General features: G+C 43.1%; 1 protein-coding gene across 2 annotated transcripts in view; it reads left to right on the top strand.

Annotated features, from left to right (window-relative positions):
* RALYL (RALY RNA binding protein like) overlaps positions 1-19,667 on the top strand; it is a 711,743-nt gene that overhangs the window by 440,990 nt on the left and 251,086 nt on the right. Inside the window, exon 1 of one of the 2 annotated variants that reach the window (XM_040433241.1) lies at positions 11,836-11,949. The exons of the other annotated variant lie outside the window; for it this stretch is intronic. Within the exon in view, the coding sequence (XP_040289175.1) occupies positions 11,919-11,949 (31 nt within the window). The 5' untranslated portion in view covers positions 11,836-11,918. Of the gene's footprint in view, positions 1-11,835; positions 11,950-19,667 lie in introns of those variants that run through there. 2 annotated transcript variants of the gene reach the window in all.

Raw genomic sequence — 19,667 nt, 5'->3', positions numbered from 1 at the left:
GGCTTGTCCAATGATATTTAAAAAATAATAATGAAATAGTAAATCACCTGCTTTTTTCAGCTGACGGACAGGAGCACTGTACCTACAATTGTAAGCATGGTTACAATCAGAGCTGTGTAAGATGTTCTTCATGTGATGATCACAGTCTTTGATTAAGGAACAGAAATTGATTTTTCTCGAGACTTCACAACTCTCAGGAGCATGAAGCTATAACTACCACTTACGAGAAGCTGTTGTGACATGGAGGTTTTGTTACCCAATAATACACTGGGTCATTTTTCAAATAAAATTATCACTTTAAAGGTCCATTCAGACGTCCGTAGTAACATAGTACATATACAGAAGGCTGAAAAAAGACATTTGTCCATCCAGTTCGGCCTGTTATTCTGCAAGTTGATCCAGAGGAAGGCAAAAAAAAGGAAGGCAAAAAAAAAAACCCTGTGAGGTAGAAGCCAATTTTCCCCACTTTAGGGGAATAAAATTTCCTTCCCGACTCCAATCAGGCAATCAGAATAACTCCCTGGATCAACGACCCCTCTCTAGTAGCTATAGCCTATAATATTATTACACTCCAGAAATACATCCAGGCCCCTCTTGAATTCCTTTATTGTACTCACCATCACCACCTCCTCAGGCAGAGAGTTCCATAGTCTCACTGCTCTTACCGTAAAGAATCTTCTCCTATGTTTGTGTACAAACCTTCTTTGCTCCAGACGCAGAGGATGTCCCCTCGTCACAGTCACAGTTCTGGGGATAAATAGATGATGGGATAGATCTCTGTACTGACCCCTGATATATTTTTACATATTAATTAGATCTCCCCTCATTCGTCTTTTTTCTAACGTGAATAACTCTAATTTTGATAATCTTTCAGGGTACTGTAGTTGCCCCATTCCAGTTATTACTTTAGTTGCCCTCTTCTGAACCCTCTCCAGCTCTGCTATGTCTGCCTTGTTTACAGGAGCCCAGAACTGTACACAGTACTCCATGTGTGGTCTGACTAGCGATTTGTAAAGTGGATCCTCAATACACCCGGACGGCACCCCCATAGAACTGGCTCTTCTTGTTCGCAATTGCGGACAAGAATAGGGCATGTTCTATTATTTTGGTAGCCGTGGACCGGAAGATCGGGGCCGCGCTCCAGAAATGCGGATGCGGACAGCACACTGTGTGCTATCTGCATCTCTTCCGGCCCCATAGAGAATGAATAGGTCTGGATTTGTTCCGCAACGTTGCGGAACGGATCCGGGCCCATTCTACGGACGTGTGAATGGACCCTAAGTGCAGTGATGCTAGAGTAGACCGAACACAGTAGAAAGTGAGGAATATTCCGCTGAATTACCATTTTGTTGCATGTACTTGACACGCCTTAGATCTGTCACCCCTCCTGAAATGTCTGTTTTAGTAAATACTTGTATTCCCCATGAAATAACAATCCTGCAGCATCTGTTCTGTGCTGATCCTTTGTTATGCTTCCTGGAAATGTATGAATAAATTGACAACTGGGTGCCACTATTCCTGTTGTTAAAGAGCTGTGTCCCTACAGAGTCCAACACTATCAGCACTGATAGGACATTGCTTCTGTAACTACTAGTAACACTGAGCTGATAAATCATACATGGTTAGGAGTAGCATTATGGTAGAATTTTTGTATGATCCCTAAACAATGGATCCAACCATGTTATCTGCGATGCTCTAAATCTTAAAATTTTGTCTAGGGGCAAAAGAATGAGAAGATGTGATTCTTGGTGGTATTTGATTTTTTCTCTCTCTCCAAATGGCAGAAGATCCCTTTTATTAGTAAAAACCTGGGTGTTTCCCTTACAACCTAAAATATATAAAGTATATAAAGCAGAAATTTACAGGACAGCAGTGTTTAAAGCGACTAGATAACCAAGATTTAATTAGGTTTAATTAATCCTACTATATCAGTAGTAACAGAGGAACAACATAATGTTCGGCGGATGGTGGACCTTTAAAGATGGTGTCCATTCCAAAGTGGAGCAACCGCCATAGCTGCCGGGTGTCTGCTGTTTTACATATCAGACACCAAGGGCTAATGTCTGCGATTGACCTTAATGGCGATCGCGGACATTTAACCCCTCAGATGCCGTGGTGAAATGTGACCATGGCATCTGAACGACATAAAAACCTGGAAGCTCATACTTTCCGGGAAGGAAAGCCTTCCTCTGGATGAAATGGGGGAAGATGTTACAATTGAATAATAGCCCCGAGCCTGTATTAGGCTTCTAGGCTTATTACTGGCATATTCCAATATACTGTAGGCCTGCAGGTGGCAGCACTGCATTGGAATGCACAGATGTTTGCATTCTGTAATGGATAAAATTCTATTACTTTATAAAAATAGCAATCTAATGTTCACTTTGGTAAAGTTTTTAAAAAAAAAGCAAAAAAGTTTTTAAAAATATTTAAAAAATTAAAAAATATAAAAGTCATAGTTGAATAGTGAATAAATTCCTTCACCTCCCTAAAAATGGTATCAATAAAAACTACAGATCGACCAACAAAAAATGAACCCTCAAACAGCGCCTAAGGCTACTTTCACACTGGCGTTTCAGGGTCCGCCTGTGAGATCCGTTTCAAGGCTCTCACAAGCGGCCCAAACGGATCAGTTTAGCCCCAATGCATTCTGAATGGATGCGGATCCGTTCAGAATGCATCAGTTTGGCTCCGTTCCGCCTCAATTCCGCTCTTAAGGCGGACACCAAAACGCTGCTTGGTGGTGCGGAGCTATACGGATCCCTCCTGACTTAAAATGTAAGTCAATGGGGACGGATCCGTCTACATTGACACAATATTGTTGTAATTGTAAACGGATCCGTCCCCCATTGACTTTCAATGTAAAGTCAGGACAGATCCGTTTGACTTACACTTAGATTTAGACTTTTTTAGACTAAGTGTATGCAGACGGATCCGTACTTAACGGATACCATTGTTTGCATTTATAGGTGCGGATCCGTCTGTGCAGACACCAGACGGATCCGCACCTAGCGCAGGTGTGAAAGTAGCCTTAGCCATGACTGTAAAAAGTTATGGGGTCAGAGTATGACGAGGAAAAGAAAAAATTTATTGTTTACAAAGTTTTTATCTAAATATGTTTTTGTTGGATTTTTTTTCCAGCTTCCCACTACATCATATGCTATATTAAATGGTGGAATTAGAAAGTACAACTTGTCTCTCACAAAAAAAAACTGCCCTCATACAGGTATATGAATAAAAATATAAAAAAGGTTATGGCTCTTGGAAGGCAGGGGAAAATGTAAAAAATGTAAAAAATGTAAAAATTAAAAAAATGGAAAAATTTAAAATCGCAATGTCTGGAAAGGGTTAAGGCTGGGTTTACACTTTATTTTTTGCCCATTTTTTTTTGTAATGCAAAACTGAGATTGGATGCAAAAGCAGAAATAATCGTCTTTTCCTCATTTAAAAAAAAAAAGCAAAAAGAAGTTTTTAAAATATTTTAAAAATGTAAAAATATAAAAGTCATAGCTGAATGGCATTTGAATGGTGAATGAATTGCTTCACCTCCCCAAAAATGGTATCAATAAAAATTACTGATTGACCCACAAAAAATGAACCCTCAAACAGCGCCTTAGCCATGACTATAAAAAAATAATTGTTTACAAAGTTTTTATATAAATGTGGTATTGTTGGATTTTTTTTCCAGCTTCCCACTACATCATATGCTATATTAAATGGTGGAATTCGAAAGCTATGTCTGGAAAGGGTTAAGGGTGGGTTTACACTGTAGCTTTTTTTATTTTTTTTTATTTTTTTTGTAATCCAAAACTGAGATGGGATGCAAAAGCAGAAATATTCATCTTTTCCTAGTTTTTTTTTCCTCTTTTCATTATTCCTTTTTGGCTCGAAAAAAAAAAGGCATCAAAACCTTCAATATTGTGAACAATGCCTTAAAGTTATATCCCTTTTATAACAACAACAATATATTTTTAAAAAATGCACATGAAACATATAATATAAACTTCCAAGTGTTTAATACTGATGACCTATCTTTAGGTAGGGGTCCAACTCCCAGCAGTTGTTTGAAGAGGCTGTGGCTCTCCGGTGATCGCTTCTCACAGCTTACCAAGCACAGTGCTGTCCATCGGATAGTGGCTACACTGGGTATTGCAGCTCAGCACCATTCATTTGAATGAGCTGGGCCTAGACCAATGAACGTGATGCCTAGGAAGAGGCCACAGCTCTGACTTGAGCGTCATGGACTTTTCCAAACTACTGATGAACAACGGTGCTGGGAGTTGGGCCCCCACTGATCTACTACTTATGACCTATTCTAAGGACAGGCCATCCTTATTAAACACTCGGACAACCCCTTTAATTTAAATAATTTAGTTATGCATACTAGCATTACTACTATACACATTGCTGTATTTCATATATATGTTAATAATATATGACTGACAATCTAAATTATTTGACCAGAAAAAAGTGCATTGCAAAGAGAAATGGTACCTTGTTAGGACTCTAACTCCTTATGATGCATCAATATTAATTAAAGTTATTACAAAAAATCTTCCTCATGGCAGCATATGTGATAATAAAATAAAAGAATGTTTACTCCCCTATTTCATCCCCAGCCGCTTCCAGCACTGCCGCCTTGATCCTCCTTGCTGGGCTTTGTTCGGCAGCAGTGAATACGTTCCAGTATAGTCTATGTGAGGCCAGTGATTGGCTGCAGAGGTGTCCAGAGTATCCAGGCACATCATCGCTACAGCCAAGAAGATGGTGTCAGAGGGGTTGCACAATAGGTGTTGGGGAATGAAATAGGACAGTATGTGTACTTTTCTTATTTTGCTTATAATTGCTGCCTTGGAGGACTTTTTTATAATGACTTGGACAACCCCTCTAAAGTGGTATTCCCATTTCAAACATTTTTGGCATATCCACATACAACTCCTAACAGTGAGCTAGGCTGTTTCCATCACCCCCATCACTTGCATGGAAGACACAGATCTCCAGGCATATAGTAATACAGTCACAGGACCAACTATATGTAGTGAAGATGTATGTGTATCGGGCTGCGGTGTGAAGTTAAACACTGTGCTCTTATCTAACTTTGGGCTTGTATAGAACACACACATACCATGGTACATAGTGGAGCATATTGGATACTGACTGAAGGCTAGGGTTTTTAAGACAAAGTTCTTTTAATATTTCTAGATTAAACTCTTAGGGACACATTTTCTAAAGGACTTGCAACTATTTTGGCATAGAATAGTTGCAAGTCCCCTTTTTTAATCGGTCATGTGGCAGTATTTAGTTGCCCATCTGGTTTTACGCTGGTTTTACGCTTACCGGTGGGATGTGACGGGGTGGGGGGGTTTAGGGGGTTGGGACTCCAGCCCAGACAAATTTACTGACATTTACGCCTGGAAAAAGGTGTAAATGTTAGCAAAAAACAACTCCAGCAAGGGACTTTCTTAGACTGCCACAGATGTGTCTAATTTAAGATGGGGCACACACCTCATCATAAATTGCACAAATCTAACAGCAGCACAAGGGGGGAAATAAAACCAGTGTAAAAAGCCATTCTTAGTGCAACATGCCACCCCCCATGGCGATCGAATCCCAGTGTTAAGAATGCCAGGTGGTGATGTGGCCTGATAGCTTTGTGTAATGGTGCTTTTAAGTCGGGTCCAGACAAACAATACTTGATCTTTCTCTTGGCTCCAGCATGCTAAGGGTAAACTGGCAGGTGAACTTGAATACCTTGCTTTCTCTTTCTCTGATGTGCTAATCTCTGGCTTCCATCTGGTTACTGGACTTTCTAGCAGTTCTGTTACCTTTGAATGGGGTGCCTTTGGCTGTTGACCCCCTCATAAGGACATACCTCCATTTTCACCCAGGCAGCCCCCCTGACTTGAGCATTGGATCAGTTCATGCTCCGATGCTCTCCTTTGCCCTGCACTTGTGACATCACCGGCACTGATGGGCAGGCTTTAGTGCTGCCCTAGCCAGTAAAACAGTTAGGGCAGCGCTAAAGTACTCCCTTCAGAGCCGGTGATGTCACCAAACACACTGCCGGGTGGAAGCTACAAAAGAGCCTGTACCCTGCGCAATATAGCCCAGGGCAAGGGAGCGCACCGGAGCATGAGATCCTCCGATACCAACATCAGGGGGGCTGCCTGGGTGAAAATAAGGGTATGTCCGGGTTCAGCTCTGACAACCCGTTTAATGTTTCTGTGTGTCGTTAAAAGATATCGACAGTATCCCCCATAACTGTCATGCTGGGTAGGAAACAAGATACAATAGTCACACAGAAAACCACAAAACAAGCATCTAGGCCAGAAGCTGGGGATAAAGGTCACCTACTGACAAAGCCCTACCAGCTCTCCCTGGACTTCTGTGCCCACATTCAGATCCTAAAGGTGGGAATCAACGTGCCCCTGTGCCTAAGGCTAAGGATACCCTAAAATCCATAAGATGGTGGAAAGGGGGAAAGAGACACCTGCTTCCTCAATCCTGGAGGGGGCAGGTGTCTCTCTAACAGCCTAGACAGAACACAAAAGGAAAACAAAACCAACGTATCTATGTAGCTGAGCAGAAACAGCAATTCCTTCCTTCCTCAGAGCAAGATAGAAGCTATAACCCGCACAGGACACTGGGAAGGGGCGTAATTTAAACTCATACAAACGACCCCACCCAGTGCACCTAAAGGGAGGCGGATACGGCTCAAATCCAAACCCAAAACAAAAACTACACAGGTGCTGCTAACCTGGCAGACCTCCGCACATAACCTGAGCAGGGCATGACAGTACCCCCCCTTCTACGGGTGACCTCCGGACACCCCGGCCAACTTTATCCAGGTGGGCCCTGTGAAAGGCCCTCACCAGTCGGCCGGCACTAACATCCACAGCTGGAACCCACATCCTCTCCTCAGGGCTGTATCCCCTCCAGTGTACCAGGTACTGAAGGGAACCCCGAAGAACACGTGAGTCGAGAACCCTAGAGATCTCGAACTCTAAATTTCCATCAACCAGAACAGGGGGAGGAGGCAATGGCGATGGTTCCACCGGTTTCACATATTTCTTCAGTAAAGACCTGTGGAATCATGGATCCTCCAGATCTGCGGAAGATCCAGACGAAACGCCACTAGATTGACAACCGCAGATATTTTGTAAGGTCCAATAAATCTTGGACCCAGTTTCCAAGATGGTGCTCTCAGTTTAATATTTTTAGTAGATAACCACACCAGATCACCCACACACAGGTCCGGACCAGTCATACGTCTCTTGTCAGCCATTCGCTTATACCTCTCACCCATCTTCCCAAAATTCACTTGGATCCTCCGCCAGATAGAAGACAAGGCAGAAGAAAATCTCTCCTCCTCTGGCATGCCAGAGGAACTAGTCCCAGAAAAGGTACCAAACTGAGGATGAAAACCGTATGCGCCAAAAAATGGTCACTTACCCGTGGACTCCTGCCTACGGTTATTCAAAGCAAACTCTGCTAGGGATAAAAATGAGGACCAGTCCTCCTGGTTCTCAGCCACAAAGCACCTCAAGTAGGTCTCCAGGTTTTGATTAGTACGCTCTGTCTGAACATTCGACTGCGGATGAAAAGCCGAAGGGAACAAAAGTTGAATGCCAAGACGAGAGCAGAACGCCCTCCAAAACCTGGAAACAAACTGCGTGCCCCTATCAGAAACCACATCCGAGGGAATGCCATGTAATTTCACGATGTTAACAACAAAAACCTGAGCAAGAGTCTTAGCATTGGGCAGACTAGTTAACGATACAAAGTGAGCCATTTTACTAAAACGGTCAACAACCACCAAAATCACTGATTTCCCGGAGGAAATCCATAGACACGTGCGTCCAAGGACGAGATGGAATAGCCAAAGGAAGAAGTGAACCAGAAGGTCGAGTGTGAGCAACCTTTGACCGTGCACAGGTCTCACAAGCTGCTATGTAATCCTCAACACTCTTACGTAACCCGGGCCACCAGAATCTCCGGGAAATAAGATCAAAGGTGGACTTGCCACCAGGATGTCCAGCAAGGACAGTATTGTGATGTTCCTTGAATACCTTGTATCGCAGTCCAGCAGGAACAAACAACCTCCCTGGGGGACAAGAATCAGGAGCCCCCTCCTGGCCTCACAACACCTCCATCTCCAATTCGGGGTACAGAGCGGAGACCACCACCCCATCAGCCAAAATCGGAGCAGGATCCTCTGAATCACCTCCCCCAGGAAAACTACGAGACAATGCATCTGCCTTGACGATTTTAACCCCGGGGCGAAAAGTAACCACAAAATTGTACCTAATAAAGAACAGTGACCATCTAGCCTGTCTATGATTCAGACGCTTGGCAGATTGCAGGTAAGCCAAATTCTTATGATCAGTATATACCGTAACGGGATGATATGCCCTCTCCAACCAGTGACACCATTCCTCAAAGGCCAATTTGATGGCCAGCAATTCCCTATCTCCTTCATCATAATTCCTCTCGGCGACCGATAGCTTCTTGGAAAAAAAAGCACACAGACGCCATTTGCCAGGAGATGAACCCTGCGACAACACTGCTCCAACCCCCACCTCTGATGCATCCACCTCCACCACGAATGGCTGAGACACATCGGGCTGCATCAAAATGGGAGCAGACGCAAAACATTCCTTAATAGCCGAAAAGGCCTGCAATGTCTCTTCCGACCAGACAGAGAAGTCGACGCGCTTCTTAGTCATATCGGTCAGAGGTTTTACAATGGTAGAGTAGTTCAAGATAAATTTTCTATAATAATTGGTAAACCCCAAAAACCGCATCAAAGCTTTCTGATTCTCCGGTCGGTTCTATTCCAGAACCACCCGGACCTTTTCAGGGTCCATACGAAAACCAGATTCAGAAAGCAGATATCCCAGAAACGGAAGCTCCTGAACATAAAACACACATTTCTCCAATTTAGCATATAATTTATTCTCCCGAAGGATCAACAAAACCTGTCTCATGTGATCCTGATGGGTCTTCAGATCAGGAGAGTAAATTAGTATGTCATCCAAGTAAATTACAACGAACCATTCCACAAAATGATGGAAAATGTCATTGACAATTCGCTGAAACACCGCTGGCGCGTTAGGTAACCCAAAAGGCATAACCAGATTCTCGAAATGACCCTCGTGCGTGTTAAAGGCCGTTTTCCACTCATCCCCCTCCTTGATTCTGATCAGATTGTAGGCCCCTCTTAAATCTAACTTGGAGAACACCTTGGCTCCAACTATTTGATCAAAAAGGTCAGAGATCAAAGGAAGGGGATACGGATCACGGACCGTAATGCGGTTCAATTCCCGGAAATCCAAACAAGGTCTAAGCGATCCATCCTTTTTCTTTACCAAGAATAAACCAACTGCGACCGGAGAATTAGGTGGCCTAATATGACCCTTTGCCAAACTCTCTGCAATATACTTCCGCATGACCTCTCTTTCAGGTTGAGAAAGATTGTATAGCCGAGACTTTGGCAACTTAGCCCCTGGGATGAGATTAACCGGACAACCATATTCACGATGAGGAGGCAATTCCTGAGCCCCACCCTCCGAAAAGACATCCACAAAATCTGAGAGATACTGAGGTAAAACCGTAGTAGACACATCTGAGATAGATGCACCAAGACAATTGTCCGAACAAAATTCACTCCAACCAATGATCTGCCTTGCCTGCCAATCTATAATTGGGTTATGTTTTGTCAACCACGGTAAACCTAAGACCATAGGAGCGGGCAAGTTCTTTTATGACAAAACAAGAAATGATCTCAACATGTGAATCACCCACCATTAACTGAATAACATGAGCAATATGAGTGAGACTGCTTTGAGAAAGAGGGGAAGAATCAATTGCGAAAACCGGAATCTCTCTTTCTAAGGTGCAAGTAAAAACCCATATTTTGAAGAAAAAGAAAATCAATAAGCTTTACCCCAGCACCACAGTCAATGTCAAAGTCTAGCGCCACCATAGCTGGAAGGAGAAAATGAGTATTGCAGGGAGATTGCATATCTGCTTGCTCCGGCACCCCATTCACACTACCAAGAGTCAGGGATGTTTTTTTTTTTCTCTTTATGTAAACCTCTTTGTGGTTCTTTATCATCAACATGCGGTTTAACAAAAGGACAAGTAAAAATAAAATGACCACTTTCTCCACAGTAATAACATAGCTTATGAAACCTCCTAAAGTTCCTATTACCAGAACGGAAAGACACCTGACCCAGCTGCATGGGTTCCTCCCCTACCCCAGAATTACATGTCATATTACCCTCAGGAACAGGTGAGACAAAACTACTCACAGAAGGGATCCCTCCCTTGCGGGCTTTGTAGGGGGACGGGCCCTGGCACTCGATGGGCCCGGGCCCTGGGCACCTTTAAATAAAAATAACGGCCCTCAGGCTTAATATCTGTTCTCTAGGTGAAAGATTCCCTTTAAGGGCCCATTCACACGTCCGTGGTGTATTGCGGATACGCAATGCACCTGGCCGGCACCCCCATAGAACTGAGTATTCTTGTCCGCAATTGCGGACAAAAATAGGACATGTTCTATTTTTTGACGGAGCTGCGGCCCGGAAATGCGGATGCGGAGAGCTCATAGTGTGCTCTCCGTATCCCGTTCTGCCCCATTGAGAATGAATGGGTCCACAACCGTTACCGATATTGCGGAACGGATGCGGACCCATTTACGGACGTGTGAATGGACCCTAAGAGTAACCACCACACTCTGTGGCAACAACTGTAACTGCAAGTTCTGTACCTTGACCTTAACCACCACACCTGTGTATCCCCACTGAGTAAAACTGCTGTTCCTGGCAGTTGTGTCTGGGCTGCATCATTCCTTTGATGGGTATGGGTATGGATCCATCACCAACCACCCCTGTCCATCACACTGCTACAAAGAGCATTGCTTGCTCTGGAGGTCCTCTCTTGTCCTGCATTACTCAGACATTGATGTGAATGGGCACTGTGTAATGCTTAGAAGGGGTTGTCCCATGAAAAGTATTGTACATATTTCAAACCGCGCCTGGATCTATACTAAGAATTTAGGTTAAGCCATAGTTATTTTTATAGTTATTCAATAAAATGTATCTGTATAGCACCACCTGCTGTTTGCTCTTTTCTTTATTTCTCTGTCCACCTGGCTGAAGTGGACACACATGCTCGGTTCCATTCTTCAACTGTCTCCAGCTATATCTCCTGTTGGAAGCTGTGACAGTGACAGGAAGAGAGCTGCAACAGCAAGGACACACCCGCTGAGCCCCCAGTCTGAAGACAATCTAGCAGAGCATTTGGAGAAATGATTGGGGAGATCTCTGGATCCATGTGAGGTACAGGGCTGGATCTAGCTGTGTTAGAAAGAAATTGTCATGTACTATATGATGTCTGATTTTCATTTTTTACACCAATCATGGGATAACCCCTTTTATCAGCAGGAAAATTGAATATTTACAATTAGGTTTTACTATAGATCACAGCTGATTGGGGGGGAGGGGGAGGCACTTTTTGATTAACTTTTGGTGGGAGAGACCCTTTAAATAAGAAAGGATTTTCTAAAGTCATTTTAAGAACCCAAATAGTAACATAAAAGCAATAACAGTTGTTGCTATTATTAATTACCATCCATAACCATATTATTTCCACTCAATACTCATCACCTTGGTAAAGATATAAGGTCAGCGACTAAAGGATATGAAGAGTTGCAAATGATTTGCTCCTTGCTGTGCTCCCCCCGCCCTTCAGCAGAATGGTTTCTGCCATGTTCACAGTGTGAAATTGCTGGTTAGCTCCCATCAGAGCCAAGTGTCTCTCTGCAAAGCACAAGCACAGTCCGCTCCCTCTGCGCTGCCGTGCAAAGAAAAGAAAAAGAATTACTTGCTGAAGAGCCGCCTCCGTCCTCCGTGACCATGTACAAGAGTAAGCGCAGGAATCAGCGATGTAAGTACATTCTTCATTTCTCCCTCTTCTTCCTAAGCCCGGAGAGGCGGCAGTGGTCGCTCATTTTCCTGTGGAGTAAGGACATAAATCAATAAATGACATTCGTCGCTGGCGAGAAGGACTTGTTCGGCTCCGTTGCCTTCTCTAGGGGTGCTGCACCCGTGTCTCAGGGACGTCGTTCCCTCGTTACTATGGGAACTCTTAAATGAAGAGCTTTACAGCAGCAAGAATTGCAAATTTAAGTTTAACTGGATGTGCTGTTTAATTTAGGTCCCAGATGACACAATTTGATCACCCCCCCTCCCCCCCCATTATATTTATCGACCTGGTGCAGGGATGACGGGCACCGCGCTGGCAGCCTCGTCCTGTGGAGTAATGAGACTGTATTCATGTGTCTGCTCACTGGCACGGCTGTTAGTGGGTATGTACTTTATCCACACGCCGAGGTAGCTGAGCTGAGTTTGTCAGTACAGCAGGGTTTCATCTATCTATCTATCATCAAGAAGTATTCACAAAATCCAGACCTTGATCAGATAATCCTAAATAACATGTAGACGGGTTCACAGTACTCCAGGGATGTGAAAAATGTAATCGATCTATTTATGTCCATAAAAATACTATCATCTATGGATGTATTTGGTCTATCTATCTATCTGCACGCTACCATGGCTGCAATGCAAACACAAACAAGGACTACAAGTAGCAGCACACTGCCATGTACAAAGACACATGCAAACATTGAAAACATTTTAATAAATGCAAACTCTATCTAATATCTATCTATCTATTTATCTATTATCTAATATCTATTTATTTATCTATCTATCTATTGATTGATCTATCTGTTATCTATCTATCTATCTATTTCTAGTATGTATATGTCTGCCTGTCTATCTCCTATCTATCTATCTATCTATCTATCTATCTATCTATCTATCTATCTATCTATCTATCTATCTAGTATTTATTATCTATCTATCTATCTATCTATCTATCTATCTATCTATCTATCTATCTATCTATCTATCTATCTATCTATTTATTTCTAGTATGTATATGTCTGCCTGTCTATCTCCTATCTATCTATCTATCTATCTATCTATCTATCTATCTATCTATCTATCTATCTATCTATCTATCTTTCTATCTATGATCTATCTATCTATCTATCTATCTATCTATCTTGAGGACTGTATGTTGTACATTGTGCTGAAACTGATGACTGTAATCACTGTGTTACATTTATTACAATGTAATTTTTCATGAAAATGTTCTTTCTGCCTGTTGGTTTGTACCTGTATTATATTTTACAAAGCTTATAACGTATAACTTGGTAGTTTTGAATATTTCTCCAACTACTAGACTTGTTTGCTGTGACAATAAAATATTTAGTCTGTTTTAATAATGTAAGTCATTGACATTTAGACTCCAGTATATGGATTTAGCAGACTAAGGGTCCATTCACACATCTGTATGTGTTTTGCGGATCCACGGATCCGCAGATCTGCAAAACACGGACACCGGAGAGGTGCGTTACGCATTTTGCAGACCGCACATCACCGGCACTATAATAGAAAATGCCTAATCTTGTCCGCAATTGCAGACAAGAATAGGACATGTTCTACTTTTTGGGAACGGAATTGCGGACCCGGAAGTGCGAATCCGCATTTCCGGTTCCGGACAGCACATAGTGTGGCCCAATAGAAATGAATGGGTCCACAATTCTGTTCCGCAAAATGCGAAACAGAATTGCGGACGTGTGAATGGAGCTTAAATTGTGATTTCATGATGTGCAGTGCTCCAGTCCTGGGGGTATCTGCAATGCTTGGTTTATTATGTAAATGTTTGTAAGACTAATGTAATGTACTACACACTCAGTTGTTCCAGCATGAGGGAGCTATGGTCAGAGTTAACAATCCTGGCCCAGCCCTCTCTGGAGCTCAGGGTGTGGGCTGGCTCCACCCCCTAGTTCCAGAAGATCCCAGTGAGTCTAGCTGTAGAGAGGGAGGAGTCTCCATGTGCTCCTCTCCTCCAGACTCCAGCACCAAGCCCTGGAGCCCCGTCATCTCCACGAACTCTAGGAGATAAAGCAATAAAGAACTAAAGAAGGAGGATTTGTATGACTACAGCGGGAGAGATATATAACAAGGTAATTCTGATTAAAGCATTACAGACCCTGCTTCTGCAAAGGGGAAACAGGTTAAGACCCCTTATCCACCCCAGACTAGCAGAAACTACAGCCATGGTTGCCAGATTGTAGTTACTAGCCAGAGGTCCCAATAACAGGGCACTTAACAAGAGAAGGGGTAACTAGAGGGATTTTCTGTAACAAACAGCTCATTCTTGGACATCTGAAAGAAGTACAGATAACTGCTGGATGTACTACAACTCCTATTGTACAAGCAGAGAGACTTTTATAAAGTTAAATCTGGCCTGGTCTCTCTCTCTAGTTAATTAATAATTATAATAATCTGTTAATGTCACCAGCTAGCCATTGCACTTCCATTTCAAGCTCTGGCTTGCACCTACACAATCATTTAATATCAAGTGCACCCCAAACTACCATCTGGCAGGAGCCCTAGCTGCAGTGAGTGCCCAGAGGGAATATAGTATGCCCCTCCTTGACTGCACCGACCACAAGGATAGACATGCTGAGGGAGTACACTGTGACACATCATCATCAGAGCCACTACCACTCCCATTATCTGCTCTGGCTCCTCAGGGGCTCGCTGTGGTTTTGGACAGGACTGCAAGTTAAACATGGGCATGATCTTGAGCCTCGTAACCTAAAAAGAAACATTCATCCTTATTACATCTGTAGGGCCTTGTTCAAATCTGAGCTGTAATTTCTGTTTTTTTTGGTCCTGAATGGCCCAAAAAATGAAAATAATGCAAATGTACGCGTAGCCTAAACTGACTTTCACTCACTTGTTTCCTTTGAATCCTTTTTTCCACCCTGCATATAGGGACTGCGCACTATAGACCTTTTCTGACACCACATACTGGTTTACTATGACAATGGGTACAATGTATCTAGGCTTCTCAATGTTTTTGCTTAGTTTCAATGATAATTACTTTGGCAGTTGGGTGACCTCATGTACTCTGACAATTGCACTGCATTGAACGGTGTCTCCAAAATGGGAACCCCTTTTCACATGGCCAGGAGAAGGAGTTTAAGAAAAAGACTCACCTGTCACCGGCCCTTAGGTTCCAATGCAGAGCAAACATCTCCACAACAGTGATGTGTGCAGGCATGGCACAAAACCGCTGCTCAAGCTAAGGCCATTGATTGTGTATTTGGATGGCCATCACCCTTCCAGTCCAGCAGGGAACAGGAGTGGAGGTGAAGTGAGCTTAGTGCTGGAACCAGAACACTGGTGACAGGCGAGAATTTTCTTTTTTAACCCTTGCACCCTACCTGGCCATACTGTGAGGGATTCCCATTCTCAGAGAAACTCATTAAAGCTCTTGCATCAAGTCATGGCTTTCTTATAGGGTATTTTGGGACATTTAAAGTATGTATGCTTATTTGGAGTCTTAAATTCTAGAAAGTGAATTGACCAGCTGCTGTCCGAGATCATCTGGATTAGAGCTGTGTGTCACGGATGGTGTAGGAGCACCGGTCCAAAAAGTTTTCCAGCATCATGTCTTGTCTTAAAATTGGGGTTTATTTAAAGCACTTTAATACAGTAGGCAATGCCGCATTTTGGGCTTCAAACTGGACCCTTTGTCATGATCTTAGTCAAAATTATGACTAAGGGTCGAGTTTGAGGCCTGAAAGGCGTCATCACCTATTGTGCTTCAAAGCAGGGGCATTGCTAGGTTAAAACATTGGGGGCCTGGGCCCCAGATGTTTTGTCCCAGGCCCGAATGTACTGCCTGCCAGCTAGATACAACTGTATTGCTGTCCTCAGGACGGCAATACAATTGAATCTAATGCACTGGAAGAGCTAAAGGACCTTTGATGACATCACAGGTCATGTGACCAGTAAAACAGGCACTGGTTGAGAAGGACCTGCGATGGATGATGTCACCATCATGTGACCAGTGCAGGAGAGGACGGCAGTGAAGAGGAGAAGTCCTGGGAGAAGAAGCTGTGGTGAGGTCTGCTACATGAGGAGAGGTAAGTGAAGGGAGAGGCAGCGCAATGCTGGGAGCTGTTGTTATTTAACTGGGACTGTATGTTAGGGCTGAAGGGAGGCATGTTATTTACATGGAACTTTGTGTTGGAGGTGGCTGGTGAGGGGGTCATGTTATTTGCATGGCACTGTATGTTGATGGCGGCTGTGGGAGAGAGTGATGTTATTTACATGGGACTGAATGTTGGAGGGGGCTGGGGCAGGGTGGTGTTATTTACATGGGACTGTATGTTGAAGGCGGTTGTGGGAGGGGATTATGTTATTTACATAGGACTGTATGTTGGAGGTGGCTGTGGGAGGGAGTGATGTTATTTACATGGGACTGTATGTCGGAGGGGGCTGTGGGAGGGAGTGATGTTAATTATATGGGACTAAATGTTACAGAGGTCTGAGGGAGGGAGGACCTTCTATATTCATTTAGCAGGACCTGACGTCACCGCAGGTCCTTTTGCAGGTCCTGAAGAAAAGAAGATACCGGCTGCATGATGAAGTGGATGAGGTGAGTTGCTTTTGTTTTGTTTTTTAACCCCTCAATAGACATTTTATTTAGCATTCTGTTTTAAGAATGCTATTATTTTCGTTATAACCATGTTATAACGGAAAATAATCAAGTGAAGTTCGGGTCCCCATTGACTTAAATGGGGTCCGGGTTGGGAATGAAGTTTGGGTCAAGTTCAGGTCCCGAACCCGAACTTTGACCAGTTCGTCCAAACCCGGCCAACCCGAACTTCCACGGGTTCTCTCAACCCTAGACATGTGTCATGCCTAACAGTCTGGTTGCTAGGGGTGCACCCAGACTTTTGCAGCTCTTATGTAAGAGATTAGACTCCTGCATTACTCATGAATACACATTTCTCACCTCGTGCTTTGGATAAGTTACACTTGTATCATTGCTATGTGCTTGAGCGCTAAAGGCATTAATTTAAACCTTTCCAAATACTGGATTATCCTCAGTAAATGCAGGCTGGAATTTACTCACCGACCAAATAGCTGATCGGTGAGGGTCCCGATAGTGTTGAGCTAAACGAAGTGGACTTCAATCCGAAATTCAGACTAAATCCGATTTGCAGTGAAGCCGAATTTCCTTGTGCTTCCTTAAGTAAAATTGTGTAAAAAAAAAAAAATTACTTAACTCATCCATTTGCTCTCAAAGAGCCATCTTGGAAGGAAGCCATCCTACATTTAGAAGTGGCAGTGGATCCACCGAAGTTTTGTAGAGATTAGCGCCTCTTCATAACTTTGGTACTCCAGTGGTAGTTTCTCACACGTTATATAGTGTTTCATTTGATATATGCAGGATTGCAGGACAAATTCACGTCCTCCACCCGGATATATTAAATGGAGATTTTATATATTGTATTTATTATTTGATATTATGTAATTAGTTGTATCCAAACATTCCCTGTCAGTGTGTTTGGTTGGCATTAAAGGGGTTGTCCGAGCGGAACCCGGACATATACCCATTTTCACCCTGGCAGCCCCTCTGATTAGCGCAGGGCAAAGACTTTTTCTGGAGATCCGTGACGTACCGGGCTCTACATGGGTAAAGCTAGGTGCAGGCTTCTGCCTAGCAGTGAGCCCCAGAGATGTCACCGGGGCTGAAGCCCACAGATCAGAGCCGGGGGTGTCACTGAATACTTTGCTGGGCGGAAGCCTCCACCTAGCACTGAAAAAAATATAAACAAACAGCCCTTGCCCTGCGCAATACAGCATGAAATGCTCCGATGCTTATAACAGGGGGGGGGGCTGCCTGGGTGAAAATGGGGATATGTCCATGTTCAGTTCTGAACCCGGACAGCCCCTTTAATATTGGGTCCCAGACATATTTAGTTCTTGATTTTTTTAATTAATCTAATAAAATCATGGTTTTAAAGGGAGTCTGTCACCTACTTTTAGTGTTGTAGACCGCTTATATCGTGTTATTGTGCAGTTCCCCCTCATTTAAACAGTACCTTTATTGTATATATCCCACGCAGATAACGATATGCTAATTAGGTCTCGCAAGTGCCCAGGGTGACATTATGGCCACAAGTGCCAAGACCCCTCACCGATGTGCCTGCCTAACCACTCCCTGGCCCATCTGGTGGACGGCGCAGGCGCGAGATCTCAGAGGCAAGGAGGATGACGAACAAAGAGGGCAGAGCAAGAGGACTGCAAGTGAGTGGTTAGGCGGCACATTGGTGAGGGGCCTGGGCACTTGTGAGACCTAATCAGCATATTGTTATAAACTCGTTTTTTCAGCTTCTCTACGTGGGACATATACAATAAAGTTACAGTTTACATGAGGGGGAATTGCACATTAACGCAATATGAGCGGTCTAGAACACTAAAAGTATGTGACAGACTCCCATTAATTGGGAACTGCAAAGATCCGTGGCCTTTTTTTCTGGAAAACTAACATTTAGCAAGTATAAGACTAGACAGTGTAAAGATGCCCCAAATGTATCACAGTGGTGCCTGGTGCATTTACAGCACGACAATTTAACTTTAAACCACCAATTGGTTAGCTTAGTTTGCAGAAAATTTTGAGCCAAACTTTTGGTGTACATGTAGGCTACGTCCCTTGAGTGATAAGCCACACCCTTTCTTGCCAAGCCACACCCCTTGAATCCAAAATACATAATAATATTGTTCAAAGCATGTACACAGTTTTTTTTTTTTTTTGCACAAATGAAATCAAATTTCTGTCAAATTGTGTTCACATGTGTGCAGTATTCCCCTATATGCATGTAATGTCAGTATGTGCCTGTGAGTTTTTGGATCGTAGGTAGAAGGTGGGGACCACATATGAAACTCAAAAATCCTTATCCACTCATTTACACGTATAATCTTCTTTTGGCCTTTTTTTTTTTTTGAGAAACTAGCTGAGTTTTCCATAGCAACCAATCAGATTCCACCTTTCATCTTTGCAGAGCTCTTTCAGAAAATGAAAGGTGTAATCTGATTGGTTGCTATGGGCAATGAAGCCAGTTTTCCTTTATACCTGTTTTGATAAATCTGCCTCATGTGTTTTTTGTGTTCTTTCTTACTGCCAGTTTTTTTTTTACAGCTCTTTTATGGGGCTCCAGATATTACATTCACATCTAAGGAAATTATTAAATGCAGCACAAACATATGTTTCTTTTTTTTCTAATGGTGCTTTGAGGTCCGTTTCTTGAGCCAATTGCATTTTTTTTGGAAATCACACCACTATGGGTGTGGATTTCTTCCACTTATTTTCTACTGTTTTTGTCCAATAAACATCCATTGTTTTAGTTTTTTGCCCTGCAAGAAAAACGTTCCAGTGTGTGTTGTGTTTTCTTAAGGCATTTTTGCATGGCATTTCTTTTCATCAATGCATTTTAGGCATACAGTGGTCCCTCCAGTTGCAATATCAATCGGTTCTAGGATGACCATTGTATCTTGAAACCATTGTAACCTGGGTAATCGGTTTCAAAGCCCCAAAATGTCATCCAAGGTAAGAGAAAAGGAAGATGTAAGAAAAAGAAGCAGATGACTAAGACAGATAAAACCAGTCCTTACATATAAGGCCTCATGCACATGACCGTTGTTGTAGTTTGCATCTGAGCCAGTGCGGAC

The sequence above is a fragment of the Bufo bufo genome, chromosome 5 (genome assembly GCF_905171765.1).
Source record: "Bufo bufo chromosome 5, aBufBuf1.1, whole genome shotgun sequence".
In the NCBI taxonomy this organism is placed as follows: domain Eukaryota; kingdom Metazoa; phylum Chordata; class Amphibia; order Anura; family Bufonidae; genus Bufo; species Bufo bufo.
The sequence above is the reverse complement of the archived record's forward strand: the minus strand, read 5'-3'. Positions and strand labels throughout refer to the sequence as shown.